Source organism: Hemicordylus capensis, chromosome 2 (assembly GCF_027244095.1).
Source record: "Hemicordylus capensis ecotype Gifberg chromosome 2, rHemCap1.1.pri, whole genome shotgun sequence".
Lineage (NCBI taxonomy): Eukaryota > Metazoa > Chordata > Lepidosauria > Squamata > Cordylidae > Hemicordylus > Hemicordylus capensis.
In genome coordinates this window covers 248,640,354-248,656,114 of record NC_069658.1, presented here as the reverse complement: position 1 = coordinate 248,656,114, position 15,761 = coordinate 248,640,354, and the positions used below count along the sequence as shown (strand labels likewise).

General features: G+C 47.4%; 1 protein-coding gene across 6 annotated transcripts in view; it reads left to right on the top strand.

Annotated features, from left to right (window-relative positions):
* LOC128342205 (zinc finger protein 585B-like) overlaps window positions 1–15,761 on the top strand; it is a 60,750-nt gene that overhangs the window by 27,917 nt on the left and 17,072 nt on the right. For all 6 annotated transcript variants that reach the window (XM_053289240.1, XM_053289243.1, XM_053289236.1 and 3 more), the window contains 5 exons: window positions 1,725–2,626; window positions 4,934–5,054; window positions 6,684–6,766; window positions 13,223–13,328; window positions 15,282–15,389. In XM_053289240.1, the coding sequence (XP_053145215.1) occupies window positions 1,931–2,626; window positions 4,934–5,054; window positions 6,684–6,766; window positions 13,223–13,328; window positions 15,282–15,389 (1,114 nt within the window). In that variant the 5' untranslated portion in view covers window positions 1,725–1,930. The remainder of the gene's footprint in view (window positions 1–1,724; window positions 2,627–4,933; window positions 5,055–6,683; window positions 6,767–13,222; window positions 13,329–15,281; window positions 15,390–15,761) is intronic.

The window sequence follows — 15,761 nt, the reverse complement described above, 5'->3', positions numbered from 1 at the left end:
CCCAGGCCTTGGCTGCTTGGGTGGTTAAGGTGCCTTCCCCACAGGAGGAGTGAATGGAATGGGGGCAGAGGGGCTCTGCTTTCCTTGGAGATGGTGGTGTGTTGGTGTTGGAGCCGAGCTTTTAATGTTCCATAAAGGAAAAAAATTATTCTGTCTGAACTTTTCTGAAAGTTCTTCTTGATATGGCGATTGGTTTCAACCTATGGCTCCTGCTTGCTGTACTCTCTTCTCTTCTCTGCCACTTACCAAAATTTGATAGTTCTTGGAATAGTGCTAGATCTGGAATAACTTGGCTTGCATATAGAACAAAAGCCTCCAATTAATTAACTAGGAGATATTTATAGCTGTTTTTGTTGCTTAAACATGAGTCTTTAATAGTGTTTTTCTTTTTCAGAAAATATTTTTTAAAGAAAAATTCTGAACATCATATCTTAACTATTATTGAGATCATTGAGTGTTAAAACTGCTGAGAACAATAATAGTTCAAATATATTCAGAATTTTTCTGAAAAAGAAAAAAGACTCTATTAAAGACTCATATTTAAGTAACTAAAACAACTGTAAAGATATTTCCTAGTTAATTAATTGAAGGTTTTTGTTCTGTATGTGATCCAGTTATTCCAGCTCTTATCTACTGATGGAATCTAGCACTATTCCCCAATAATGATCAAACTTTGATAAGTGGCAGAGAAGAGAACAGAGTACAGCAAATAGGAGCCTAGGTCAAAACTAATCATTATATCAAGAAGATGCTACTTTTTGAAAAGCTCAGGCAGAATAAAATTTGACTTTATGGAATTTTAAGAGCTCGGCTTCAAACCAAAAGCTAGCATACTTAGTTTCGCACTCTAAATCCCAATTTTATAAATAGAATAAATAATATTTTATATTATAATTTTATAAATAGAATAGAATTTTAAAATAAACTTCTTTCAGTATTTGTGTGTACGTGTTATATCTATAGTGGCACATAATAATGCATATGTGCGCATACCTCCTTGATACTGCCACCCAGAACCAACTTCATTCCGTTCATTGATGAAAAAGGTTAGAGGGAACACTGCCCCCAACGTCTGTGTGAGTTGTAGTTCAGCAGCATCTGGGGACTGAAGTTTGGGAGCCCCTGCTGCAGTCAACAAACACTTAATAAATATGCTGGTCTTTAAGCACAGAAGTCTTGATTTAACTAATATGATTAATTCACATCTCCATTTGGCCCTGAGTTAGGGGGGAAAATAGGCTTTTGTAAGCTCTCAAAAATTAATTTTGTTTGGATTAATAACTATTTAGCAAAGTCCAAGGAAGCTACCACTCCAGTTACAGAGTGCAGTGTTTAGTTGTTTCAGCTATTAAAGGAACACATGTGGAGATCACTGTAGCCTGATTTATTGGTGAAGTCTATTTGGGATAGGAAAGACCTGTTCTATCGGTCAGCTACATAATCAATAGGTAGGGAGAGAAAGAGATGTTTTCACCTTCTCTCTAGGAGGAAAGGAAGAGGACTGACTCACTACAGGAAGTATCTGAGGAGTCAAAGCCAGGGTCATAGAGCAGAGGCAAGCAGGGAGCCTTACTAGCTATCTCTGCTCCCAGTGCCCCTAATGGTCATTAGGATAGTCGGTGCAAAAGGTCGATGTACTGGAACGCCATCTCCAACAAATTTCAAGCAACTATGAGGGCTTTTGTATTCATCTCCATTGTAATATGCTTTTCTCTTTCCTTCAGGAGCAGCTTCGTTGCCTTCTAGAAATCCTTCCCTGCCCTACCACCCATGCTTTTGGAGAAAGACCTATTAAGGCATTTGAAAGTGCCATCCCAAAATACTACAGGACCAGCCTGTTGATATCGCTTGGCCTTGGGGCCAAGGTCCAGACAAGAGTTCACACAACCTGCATTGCTGCAGTTTCCACACTTAAAAGCAAGGAGGAAAGATGGAGAAGAGTTCAGACAGCGGGGGGCCGCTCCCACGCATTGTTCAGGTGATGTATTTCAAAGAGCTGCCGAGACAGGCCATGCTTCAAAATAACAACCAGCAGCCAGATATGCAGTCGCCCCAGCAATGGGAAGCCCAGTGGCAGGAATTTCTGAATACACTACAACCTACTCAGATGGGATGGGGAAACCCAGAGCTGACTGAAATGGTGCCGTGGGATGACGCCAAGGCTTTTCTGACCTCGTTTGAGCAAGTCGCCGAAGCCTGCCAGTGGCCTAGAGAAGAATGGGTGGGCCGACTCCTGCCAGCGCTGAGGGGAGGCATGGAGCAACTCTTTTGCAGGCTAGATGCCCGAGACCGGTGCGACTATGGGAAGGTGAAGGCCGCCATCTTGCGAGGGAACTCGGTCCGAATGGAGTCGAAACGCCAGCACTTCCGGCAGTGCTGTTACGAGGATGGGCCCCGAAGGGTTTATAGCCAGCTCCGGGAACTTTGTCGCCAATGGCTGAAGCCGGAAAAACACACGAAGGAGCAGATTTTGGAGCTGATCATCCAAGAGCAACTTCTGGCCATGCTTCCATCCGAGGTCCAGAACTGGGTACGGGAGCGTGGCCCAGAGGATTGCATCGAGGCAGTGGCTCTGGCGGAGGATTTCTTAATGGGTCATCGGGCAACCAGGACATGGGAATGGCCGGTGAGAAATCTGTATTATAATAATAATCTCCCTATGCCTCTGTCAGGACTAGGGTTGCCAGCTGTCCAGAAAAAAGGCCCCTGATCTGCTCCGTCAAACACAGAAGTTTGAAATGCAAAAAAGGCAGATAAAGCAATGGTCTCAAAACTGTATCCCTCCTGCAGATATTGACCTACAATTCTCATTATCCCTGGCTACTGGCCATTGCAACTGGAGGGGATGATAGGAGTTGTAGTTCAGGAACAGTTGGAGGGCCACCGTTTGAGGCTGCTGAGGTAAAGCTTAGGAAAACATTATCAGCTGTTTAATCCGTAGCTATTAGCTGTGGATAAAAGGCCAGTTGCCAGGGGTTGGCTCAAAAGCTGGCAATCATAACCGGGACCTAGGATGTGAGCTCATCTTCCTCTTGGAGTAACACATTCCTGCTATTGCTACAACCATTATTTATAGAGGGGACACATTTTAGTCGATTTCATCAGTTAGAATAATCAGATGAGACTTCAGATTAATTAAAAAGGTAGGTCAGTTGGCCAGTAAATTAAATTGAATTGCTGAAAGCACAAACCCTCTTACGTTTCCTTGAGATGTTTTATTATTGTGTTGAGACATTTTAAAAAATTGATTTAGGTCTGTGTTGAAGGTTTTCAGCTTCTACTCTCCTAAAAGACACATCCTGGGTCTAACGGAACCATAAAGTAAAGTGGTGCTGTTGAGTTGGTGTCGACTCCTGGCGACCACAGAGCCCTGTGGTTTTCTTTGGTAGACTACAGGAGGGGTTGACCATTGCCATCTCCCATGCAGTATGAGATGATTCCTTTCATCATCTTCCTGTATAATATGTGCCAGCGTGGTGTAGTGGTTAGAGTGCTGGACTAGGACTGGGGAGGCCCGAGTTCAAATCCCCATTCAGTCATGAAACTAGCTGGGTGACTCTGGGCCAGTCACTTCTCTCTCAGCCCAACCTACTTCACAGGGTTGTTGAGAGGAGAAACTTATGTAATACACCGCTCTGGGCTCCTTGGAGGAAGAGCGGGATATAAAAAATGGTGTGTGTGTCCCCCCACTATAGGTATTTCCCATAGTCTGGGAAACATACCAGCGGGGATTTGAACCAGCAATCTCTTGCTCCCTAGGCAAGTTACTTCCCCTCTGCATCATTAGGTGGCTAAGGGAGCCATGGTGCCTAGAAATTTAATTGTGGCTCTTAGATTAGGATGTTCAGAGATATTAAGTAAAATCTTTCTTTGTTCCAGGAAACCCTGTTTCTGTTTTTAGTATGTTCCTTGTAAAGGGAGTAAGGAGAAGCCCGTTTACCCTCCCCCTCCACAATCTTCATCACTAAGACTGGTAATTTTGTCAAGTGTCCATTGTCTGGATCCCAGATTTGTAGACTGTCTCCTAGATCAAAGAGAATTTGTCAAGGTCTAGGTTAATCTACCATCTACCAATGCTTGTAGCACTACTACTACGGATAATTCATATACCACTCTTCAACTAAAGTTCTCAAAAACGGTTTACATATTAAAATGAGTAATACATAAATAACATCATCCCCTGTCCCCAAAGGGCTCACAATCTAAAAAGAAACACAAGGCTGATACCAACAACAGCCACTGGAGGGATGCTGTGCTGGGGTTGGATAGGGCCAGTTGCTCTCTCCCTGCTAAATAAAAGAGAATCACCACTCTAAAAGGTATCTCTTTGCTCAGTTACTACTTAACTGATCCTGAGTTTGCTCCAGAGTTTATGAAGCATCTGATAAGTGCTTTATAAATATGAAATTAAGGAGAGCCCTGCTGGATCAGACCCCAGGGGCTTGCTTATGCCAGCATCCCGCTTCCCACAGTGGCCAACCAGATGCTGCTGTGAAGCTCACAAGCAGGGCTCGAGGATTGCAGCCGTCTTCTGCTATTGTTGATGTGGTAAAGTTGTGCCGAGTCAGCCTCAACTCCTGGCAACCTCAGGGCCCTGTGGTTGTCTTTGGTAGAATAGAGGAGGGGTTTACCATTGCCATCTCCCACACAGTATGAGATGATGCTTTCCGCCCCTTGCTATATTGCTGCTGCTCGATATAGGTGTTTCCCATAGTCTGGAAAACATACCAGCGGGGATTCGAACTGGCAACCTCTAGCCTGCTAATCAAGTCATTTCCCTGCTGCCCCGTTAGGTGGCTGACATACCCAGAAGCATATCAAAAATAGCACCTTATACTGTGACCAGAAGGAAGGAGAAGTTAGGGGAACACAATGGGGCCATTATCCACTGCTTCTGCTCTTCTGACCCTGAATCTTTTTGGTTTTTTTCCAGGTGCCGTTGCCAGAAGTAACTGGAAGGTCCTTGGAGGGAGAGGGATCTATTCCGGCCTCTGCTCAGAGACAGTTTTGTGTGGGGGTCAATCAAAAAAGTAATGGGGAAATCGGCTTGATGGGTAAGAAGATATGAGACACTCACACTTTCTGACGATATGGTATTATACCAGGGGTTTTCAGCCTTGGGTTCCCAGATGTTGTTGGACTGCCACTCCGATCATCCCCAGCCACAATGGTCTTCCGTCATTTTGGCTAGGGATGATGGGAGATGTAGTTCAGCAACATCTGGGGACCAAAGACTGAAAACCCCTGCTGCACAGAGATGGGGAGTCCAGACATCTCCAGAAGTCTCCCCTAGGGGTGTGCATGGTCCGGAGTCCCCCCCGGTCTGGCAGGGGGGACTGTTACTTTAAGCAGGGGGGTGGTAGTACTCCCCCCCCCCCCCGCAGCTGCTCTTCCCCCTCCGGCGCTGGTCCATGGAAAAATCTTCTTGGGGCGGCAGAGTTCCTCCCTGCCGCCCCTGCCCCCGTCGTTGTTTGTAAAGCCTTAAAAGAGACGAGCGCTAGCAGCGCGCATGCGCCCTGCGCAGCGCACGCACTCGTCTCTGATGCGTATGCGGCGCGTGCGCAGCAGTGTCAGAGACGAGTGCGCGCGCCGCTAGCGCTCATCTCTTTTAAGGCTTTACAAACAACGACGGGGGCAGGGGCGGCAGGGAGGAACTCTGCCACCCCAAGAAGATTTTTCCATGGACCAGCGCCGGAGGGGGAAGAGCAGCCGCGGGGTGTGTGTGTGTGTGTGTGTGTAAGTACTACCCCCCCACCCCCCGCTTAAAGTAACAGTCCCCCACACATCCGGACCGCCGGACCTCCGGACCGGTCCAGTGTTCTTTCCCATGGCACTGGACCAAAACCATGCACACTCCTAGTCTCCCCTGACTGTGTAGCAATAAAAGATTCAGATTTGCTCCCTGTTAAAATAAGAGCATCTCCTTCTTCATTTGCTTTTAGGAAGACCCTCAAGACACACCTGACTTCTCAGGCTTTGACCTGAAATTAATTTTAAACTGTTTTGTTTTTCTCTCGTGAGATTGTTTTAACTCTTTATTCTGTGAAATTGTTTTAACTGTTTTTATTCTGTTTTGTATTTGTTGTGTTTTGAATTGTGTACGCTGCCTAGAGATGCACATATCAGGTGGTATATAAATATGATTAAATAAATAAATATAAATAATTTGATGAAGGAATAAAGAAGGAAAGAAATAGAATTTGAACCACCCAGGGCTGCTAGATAGGGTGGTGTCTTCCCTCTCTCCTCCCCAAGCCCCGTATAGCACAAGAGGACCTCTTTCAGGTTGGCTGGAGCCCTGAGCAGGACTCTCAAGTTAGGGTCTGGGAATATACTGCAATGTTTCGTTGAGGGTCCCACACTAATAATATCATGCCATCAGGTGTTCTGTATAAGCAAATGTCCATGTGGCTTGCTCTGGCATCTCCTTGCCTCATTGGTTTCCACAAAGAATGTCTGGGACTGATTGAGTTTTGTGAATGAATGGACAAATGGCTTATTTATCTCTCTGAATGGCCATTTTGTGTGAACTTGCCACCTGGGTGGTATATATGAGAAGACAATGTCTGGTCGATCTTTGACACCTTTATTAAATATGGTTTTGCGGTTGTGGTATGGTGGGTGTTGGTGGTGAACAAACCACTAATCTCCCTTCTCCTCCTCCCCCTTTTTGCTTTTCACAGCTAGTGAAATAATGTCCGCAAGGAATTCCAGTGTGGCGCTTCCTCCTGAGGGACAGGAAATGGCTGGAACTGGGCTGACTGGGGTAGGTGAATGCTTCGCCTAGGGGCAATAAAAGCATAAAAGGAGGAGTGGTCATGTTCTCTGGCTTATGAGGGCAGAACTAGGGCCAATGAGTGGAAATTACAAGAAAGCAGATTTAGCCTGGACGTTAGGAGGGATTTTCAATTTCCTCACTGGAACAGTCTGTGTCATGCCGGGCTGGGCGCTCCTCCTCTAGGGGTTTTAAAACAGAGGCTGGACAACTGTCTTGTCAGGGATGCTGTAGCAGTTTCCTGCACTACTTAGGGGGCTGGACTAGAAGACCTCAAAAGTCCCCTTCAACTAAAAATTCTATGATGCCAAGATGAGATGAGAGAGGTAGTAACTGGAGTCTTGATTTGAATCTGATCAAACAGAAGTTGATGCTCTTAATCAATCCCAGGTTGTGGTGGATATTGTGGCAGAAAAGAATACTTGTCCAATACTTTTGTATCCTTGTATACTTGGAGTGCTGTCCAGTAGAGCTTTTCCGAGGGGTTCAAAGCCAAAACAGTCTGCCCTGCAGAGTGATGTGGGTGAATGCTGGTGGCTTGCTGTGACATCTTTGTTGACCGCTTTGGGGATAGAATCGCTCTGATCTCCCTCAACCTAGGTGCTGCAGGTTCTGCTTTTCAGTCCAGGGACATATCCAGCACTGTGTGGGTCCTGGTTTTGTTTTGTTTTTCCCTTGGGGGGTGTTCAGTGGTTGTGGCCTGAGGATGTGGACAGTGGCCAATATCCGGGCTCTTGTGCATGTGCAAATGTATCAGTACACTACTGCTTGGGGTGGCATACAACATGAATAGCGAACAGGGATGGCGTAGCAGTTTTGCAGAAGTTTAGTGGGAAGTGTGCGGGGGAGCCTGGAACAAGCCCCTGCGATCACAAGGAGCCTGGTGGAGAAGAGAACGTAAGTACATATCCCTCCCTTGTATCCCTCATATTCTTGGGAGAGGCTGTTTGGACAGTTAAATAGTTGACCATTACAGCTGAGACCTATCCTAATAAACTATCTAATAAACGGACAATAAGCTCCCTAAATACTGTAAACAGACCACAAAAACAGTATGAAGATAGAAGGTCGGCAGGGGAAGGGGCACTTCCCAGTGTATTGCACAGAGTGTCACATGTATGACTATTTGCCCCATGGGCAGAAGTCATGGGTGTGTGCTTGGTGCAAGGAGCTCCTGGCTCTCAGGGAACAAATCCGTTCGCTTGAGACCAAGGTGGCGGATCTGGAGAAGCTCAGAGAGACAGAGGCATGTGGACGAGACCTTCAGGGATGTGATAGAGGCATCCCACTCCAGGGCTGGTAGCTTCTCTGCTGTCAGGGAGAATGAAGGTCTTGGGCAAGGAGGACATCGGTCTGAGGAAGAGGGAAATGCTCCTTTAGAAGGGGGACCCCTTCTGTGGATGATGAGCCCATATCCACACGGTGACTTGCCTGCCTGGTGCGAAAGTTGCGGACATTACACAGCGTCTAGACAGGCTCCTAGGCAGTGCTGGGGAGGAGACAGCTGTCGTGGTGCACGTCGGCACCAACTATGTGGGCAAATGCAGTCGGGAGGTCCTGGAAGCCAAATTTAGGCTGATAGGTAGCATTTTGAAGTCCAGGACCCCCAAGGTAGCATTCTCAGAAATGCTACCTGTTCTACGCGCAAGTACAGTGAGACAGGCAGAGCTGAGGGGTTTCAATGCGTGGATGAGACGTTGGTGCCGGGAGGAGGGGTTTAGATTTGTTAGGCACTGGGACACATTTTGGGGCAAGCAAGGCCTGTACAAAAGGGATGGGCTGCACTTGAACCAAGATGGAACCAGACTGCTGGCGCTTAAAATCAAAAAGGTTGCAGAGCAGCTTTTAAAATGACACCTGGGGAACAGCCGATGGGAGCTGGGCAGTATCCCGTTTGGCAAAAGCCATCCTTTAAAGTGTGAGGGTGCAAAGAATTCAGATAAAACAGAAGCGGACAGAGCAGAACCGCATAAAGAGCAGACGGGAGCCTGTGCCAGCAGGTCAAAGAGTCAAAAGAATAGCATACATCAGGGGAGAGATTCAGTGTATAGGTGCTTATATGCCAATGCCAGAAGCCTCCGAGCCAAGATGGGTGAGCTGGAGTGTTTGGTTGCTAACGCAGAAATAGATATAGTGGGCATAACAGAAACATGGTGGAACAGTGAGAACCAGTGGGACACTGTTATCCCTGGGTATAAACTCTATAGAAAGGACAGGGAGGGGCGCCTTGGAGGAGGGGTAGCACTGTATGTTAAAGAAGGAATAGAATCTAACAAGCTAGAAAACCTAGGTGGACTGGAGTCCTCCACAGAAACCCTGTGGGTGACTATATAAGGCCGGAAAGGGAACGTGCTACTGGGGACGTGCTGTCGCCCTCCGGATCATAATGCCAACAGTGACTGGGAGTTGCAGGAGGAAATCAGGGAGGCGTCAAGGAGAGGCAGGGCTGTAATTATGGGTGATTTCAATTACCCACACATAGACTGGGTAAATTCACATTCAAGTCTGGACAAAGAGGTCAAATTTCTAGATACGCTAAATGACTGTGCCCTAGAACAGTTGGTCATGGAACCAACCAGAGAGAAGGCGACCTTGGATCTAATTCTGAGTGACACCAAGGACCTGGTGCATGATGTCAGTGTCATCGACCCTTTAGGGAACACTGACCGAAGTGCCATCAAATTCAGCATACATGCAGGGAGAGAATCACCAAGGACGTCTAACACAGACATTTTGAATTTCAGAAGAGGAAACTTCTCCAAAATGAGGAATATGGTGAAAAGAAAGCTGAGGGGGGAAATCAGGAGAGTCACTACACTCCAGAGTGCATGGAGTTTACTTAACCACAATACTAGAAACCCGGTTAGATTGTATACCCAAAAGGAGGAAAGGTACCACTAAGTTCAGGAGGATGCCAGGATGGCTAACGGGTACCGTCAAAGAAGCCATAAAAGGGAAGAAGACTTCCTTCCGAAATTGGAAGGCCTGTCCAAACAAAGAGAACAGAAAGAAGCACAAACTCTGGCAAAAGAAATGCAAGGTGACAATAAGGGAGGCAAAAAGAGAGTTTGAGGAACATTTAGTCAAAAGTATCAAGGGGAATAACAAAAACTTCTTTAAGTACATCAGAAGCAGGAAACCTTCCAGGGAGTCAGTTGGACCATTAGACAATGAGGGAGTGAAAGGGATTATTAAGGAGGATATGGAGGTTGCAGAGACAATGAGGGAGTGAAAGGGATTATTAAGGAGGATATGGAGGTTGCAGAGAAGCTGAATGAGTTCTTTGCATCTGTCTTCACGGCAGAGGATACTGAGCATATACCTGTTCCTGAACCAGGCTTTTTAGGGATGGAGGCTAGAGAGCTGAGTCTGATAGAAGTGACAAGGGATGATGTTCTAAACTGTCTGGAAAAACTGAAAGCTAACAAATCACCAGGGCCGGATGGCATCCATCCAAGAGTCCTCAAAGAACTCAAATGTGAAATTGCCGACCTCCTTGCTAAAATATTTAACTTATCCCTGAAATCTGGCTCTGTACCAGAGGACTGGAGAGTAGCAAATGTAACACTGATTTTCAAAAAGGGATCCAGGGGCGATCCGGGAAATTACAGGCTGGTTAGCCTAACATCCGTTCTGGGCAAATTGATGGAAAGCATCCTCAAGGATAAAATGGTAAAGCACCTAGAAGAACAGGCCCTGCTGGGAGTGAGCCAGCATGGCTTCCGCAAAGGTAAATCTTGCCTCACCAACCTTTTGGACTTCTTTGAGAGTGTCAACAAGTGTGTGGATCAAGGTGATCCAGTTGACATAGTCTACCTGGACTTCCAAAAAGCTTTTGACAAAGTTCCTCATCAAAGACTCCTGAGGAAACTTAGCAGTCATGGGATAAAGGGACAAGTACATGTGTGGATTGCTAACTGGTTGAAAGACAGGAAACAGAGGGTAGGTATCAATGGAGAGTTTTCACAATGGAGGGAAGTAAGTTCCCCTAGGGATCTGTACTGGGACTGGTGCTGTTTAATTTATTCATAAATGATCTAGAAGCAGGGGTAAGCAGTGATGTGACCAAATTTGCAGATGATACCAAACTCTTCCGGGTAGTGAAATCCAAAACGGATTGTGAGCAGCTCCAAAAGGATCTCTCCAAACTGGGTGAGTGGGCGACAAAATGGCAAATGCGATTCAATGTTAGCAAGTGTAAAGTGATGCACATTGGGATGAAAAACCCCATCTTCAAGTATATGCTGATGGGATCCGAGCTGTCGGTGACGGACCAGGAGAGGGATCTTGGGGTCGTGGTGGACAGCTCGTTGAAAGTGTCGACTCAATGTGCGGCAGCTGTGAAAAAGGCCAATTCCAGTGCTAGGGATCATTAGGAAGGGGATTGAAAATAAAACGGCTAGCATTATAATGCCCTTATACAAAACTATGGTGCGACCACACTTGGAGTACTGTGTTCAATTCTGGTCACCACATCTTAAAAAGGACATTGTAGAACTGGAGAAGGTACAGAAGAGGGCAACCAAGATGATCAAGGGCCTAGAGCACCTTTCTTAGGAGGCAAGACTACAACACCTGGGGCTTTTTAGTTTAGAGAAAAGACGACTGTGGGGAGACATGATAGAGGTCTATAAAATCATGCATGGTGTGGAGAAAGTGGAGAGAGAGAGATTCTTTTCCCTCTCACACACCACTAGAACCAAGGGTCACTCCATGAAATTGATTGCCAGGAGGTATAGGACCAACAAATGGAAGTACTTCTTCACACAACGTGAAAACATCCTCTCTGCCACAGGATGTGGTGACAGCCAACAACCTGGATGGCTTTAAGAGAGGTTTGGATGACTTCATGGAGGAGAGGTCTATCAATGGCTACTAGTCGGAGGGCTGTGGGCCACCTCCAGCCTCAAAGGCAGGATGCCTCTGAGTACCAGTTGCAGGGGAGTAACAGCAGGAGAGAGGGCACACCCTCAACTCCTGTCTGTGGCTTCCAGCGGCATCTGGTGGGCCACTGTGCGAAACAGGATGCTGGACTAGATGGGCCTTCGGCCTGATTCAGCAGGGCTGTTCTTATGTTCTTACGTTCTTATGTAATAAAATGGATGCAAACATGTCATGCTAAGTCTGAAGCTTGTATTCAGACTCGAGTTGTGCTACTACAGATGTGTTTGCACTTGTGCATCATAATGCACAAACTTTGGCACATGCCTGCCATTCAGAAACCTCTTCCTCCTATATTCTGCAGGGAACCTGTGCACACAAGTGCCTTTTCAAGCATCTCTGTGACTTGGCACAACTGTGAAATCTTCTTGCCCTAGTAGAGCTTTGTCTGTTGTGCAAGTGCAGCATTAGACTGAGTGTCAGCCGAGGTGCCTGGAGAGGTATGGCCTGCCACACATCTGCTCAACTCTTGCTGGTTGTGGCTTATAGGATTAACCCAAGGGGGACCAACTGTTGAGTTCAAAATGTTATTGGTGTCTCTTTCAAGGGGAGAGTTGCCTCAGCCACCTTAAGAACATAAAAACAGCCCCTGCTGGATAGGCCCATCTAGTCCAACATCCTGTTTCACACAGTGGCCCACCAGATGCCGCTGGAAGCCTACAGGCAGGAGCTGAGGGCATGCCCTCTCTCCTGCTGTTACTCCCCTGCAACTGGTACTCAGAGGCATCCTGCCTTTGAGGCTGGAGGTGGCCTACAGCCCTCTGACTAGTAGCTGTCGATAGACCTCTCCTCCATGAAGTTATCCAAACCCCTCTTAAAGCCATCCAGGTTGTTGGCTGTCACCACATCTTGTGGCAGAGAATTCCACAAGTTTATTACGCGCTGTGTGAAAAAGTACTTCCGTTTGTTGGTCCTGGATTTCCTGGCAATCAGTTTCATGGGATGAGCCCCAGTTCTAGTGTAATGTGAGAGGGAGAAGAATTTCTCTCTATCCACTTTCTCCACACCATGCACGATTTTATAGACCTCTATCATGTCTCCCCGCAGTGGTCTTTTTCTCTAAACTAAATAGAGGTCTTTTAAGGGATGGGACCATGGCTCCATGGTAGAGCAGCTACTTTGCATGAAGAAGGTCCTTGGCAGCATCTCCTGGTAGGGCTGGGAAAGACTCCTCCCTGACACCATCGAGAGCTGCTACCAGTCAAGTGCAGACAGTTTTGAGCTAGATGGACCAGTTGTCATCTTATAAAGTCACGCGGCCACTCTTTAAAGATCTCTTTGGATTCTGAGGATTACAATGACTAACATCCCCTTCTTGGTCAAGGTGATCGAGTGGGTGCTGGCTGTGGAAGAGGCCCTTGGATGAGGTTAATTATCAGGATCCGTTCCAGGCTTGATTGTGGCAGAGAAACTGCTTTACTGGTTTGAAGACCAGAGCCCCAACCTGTGAGTTCTACCTAATTCTAGGCCTTCAGGGTCTGAGCAAAGGATGCTTTCCTGTTTCAGGGGCTTGTGGATGTGAAGACTGAGCCTTTGGATGAGCCAGACCTTGATCAGAAGCCCTTGCGCTTGGACATCATGCAAGGGAACCCTGGGAATGCCCATGCTTTGGGTGAGTATCTCTCCCTGGAAAAGGGTGTGTGAAGCTGAGATAGGGAGGTCTGCTCATGAAGAGTCCTTGATGAAATTTTTGGGTTTATTAAACTCTTTGGTTAAATGAATTCTTGGCTTTAATCTCTGCCTAAAATTTGCACCCCAAGAGGTCAAAGTAGCCGAAAGGAAGGAAAGATACCCCAGGCCCTGCCACCAAGAATCCGTGGCCCCTCGGGAAAGGGCTGCAAAGAGCTTTATGCTTTGCATAAAGAAGCCCCCAGGTTTAGTCCCTGGCAGTAGGGATGTGCATGGAACCAGTTCTGCCGGTTTGACGGCGGGAGTGTCTAGCTTTAAGAGCGGGGGAGGGTGCACTGCCGCTCCTGCCGCTTCCCCCCCGCCGGCATCCGTTTTTGTAAAAGCCCACCAGGGCGTCAGCATACCTCCCTGCTGCCCCGTTGTCTGGAAGTCCCCTACGCGCCGGCACAGGCATGCGCACCTGCATCAGAGACTTCCGGTCATATCCGGGAGACGTACGTACGCTTCTGCCCTAATGGGCTTTTACAAAAATGGATGCCAGTAGGGGGAAAGCGGCGGGAGGGGTAAGTGCACCCACCCCTGCCGCCTTCGGGCCCTCCCCACTGTGGTTCCGTGCACATCCCTACCTGGCAGCTCTCCAGATAGGGCTGGGAAAGATCCCCTTATGCCCAGAAACCCTGGAGAGCCGCTGCCGGTGGGTGTAGACAGTACTCAGTCAGATGGACCAAGGGTCTGACTCTGTAGGAGACAGCAGCTTCCTGTGTTCATTTGCCTTCCTGAATCCAACCAAAGGACAGTATAGTCCTGCATTCCCATTTCTACCAGTCGTCGGCCCAATACAGGGAATGAAAGTGCTGCCTTCTGCTATTTGTCCCCATTGTCGGGTGTTCTCAGAGAGACTGCTTTTGAACATGGAGGTTTCATTTAGCTCTCACAGGTAATCACTTTTGTTAGATCTCTCCTCCATGAATTTTTCTGATAATTCCTTTCAGGGGCAGTCATCAGAACTTGCAGCAGTGAATATTGTATGTTGGTTACATGCTGAGTGAACTACTTGGGGCAGGGGTGGGGAGTCAACTGCAGCCAACTGTCTGTTGGTTTCATTGGATGACTCTGAGATTCCTAGCCTCTCTCCTGCCTGAATCAGTCTGGTTTAACCCATTTGACCTGCAATCCTATGCATACGTAGCTAGGAGTAAATCCCATTGAAGTCAGCAGGATTGATGTCTGAGTTAAGGATGTGCACAGAACCGGGCGGGGGTGGTTCGAAGGCGGAGAGGGGGTGCTGCTTTAAGGGCGGGGGAGGAGGGTGCACCTAGCCCTCCCACTGCTCTTCTCCCACCAGCGCCCTGGTTTTCTAAAGTTCCTTGGGATGGCAGCATACCTCCCTGCCTCCAACTGGCGGAACCAGCCGCCATTCGAACTGGTTCGGAGGCCCATAAAGGGTCTCCAGACCAGTTCTGTGCACATCCCTAGTCTGAGTAGACATGCCTAGGATTGTGCTGTCAAGCTTTTCCTTCCGTTTTAGTTCTCCTGCAGACATGAGAGTACTAGAGGAGTGTGTCCCAGGTGACCCACCCCATTAGGCCAGACTTTTGCTCTCTGTACATTCTTCAAGGGGAGCTCTTTATACAGCACACTGCAGTAGTCTAGTACAGGGGTTCTCAACGTTGGGTCTGCAGATGTTATTGGACTTCAACTCCCATAATCCCCTGCCCCAGTGGCCTTTGGTTGGGAATTATGGGAGTTGAAGTCCAATAACATCTGGGGACCCAACGTTGAGAATCCCTGGTCTAGTATCAAGTTTGTGAAGGCATGAGGGGAGATCAAAAGGTCACAATTTTTTTTTTCCTTTGGGACCCAAGTACCAAAAATGGCTAGATAAGAATTTCTAAGCCTCTGCTCTCCTGATCCTCTGTTTTTTCTCCCTACCTAGATGGACTTTTGGCTCCCACACCTGAGATGGCATTCCAACATGAACAACAGGAAGCTCTCTACCCCCAGGGACCTGAGGATGGGGAGACCATTCCCGATAGCCTCCTAGGTAAGAGTTTAACCAGAAAGCTCTTAACTTGGTGAGAGAGAGAGAGACCATCCTGCCTGTGAGAACCCCATGATCTGCTTCCAGCTGCCTAGCTTCTGGGACAAATTCCACAAATTCTACAACCATCAATAGTTTGAATGATCAGAACCCTATTCAGACATTATGTTAACATAAGAGCAGCCCTGCTGGATCAGGCCCAAGGTCACCAGATGCCTCTGAGAAGCCCACAGGCAAAAGGTGAGGGCATGCCCTCTCTCTTGCTGTTCCTCTCTTGCAAACAGTATATAGAGGCATCTTGCCTCTGAGGCTGGAGGTGTATCTGCATTCAGATGTTGTATCTGCATTCAGATATCTGTACACTTGTACATGTTT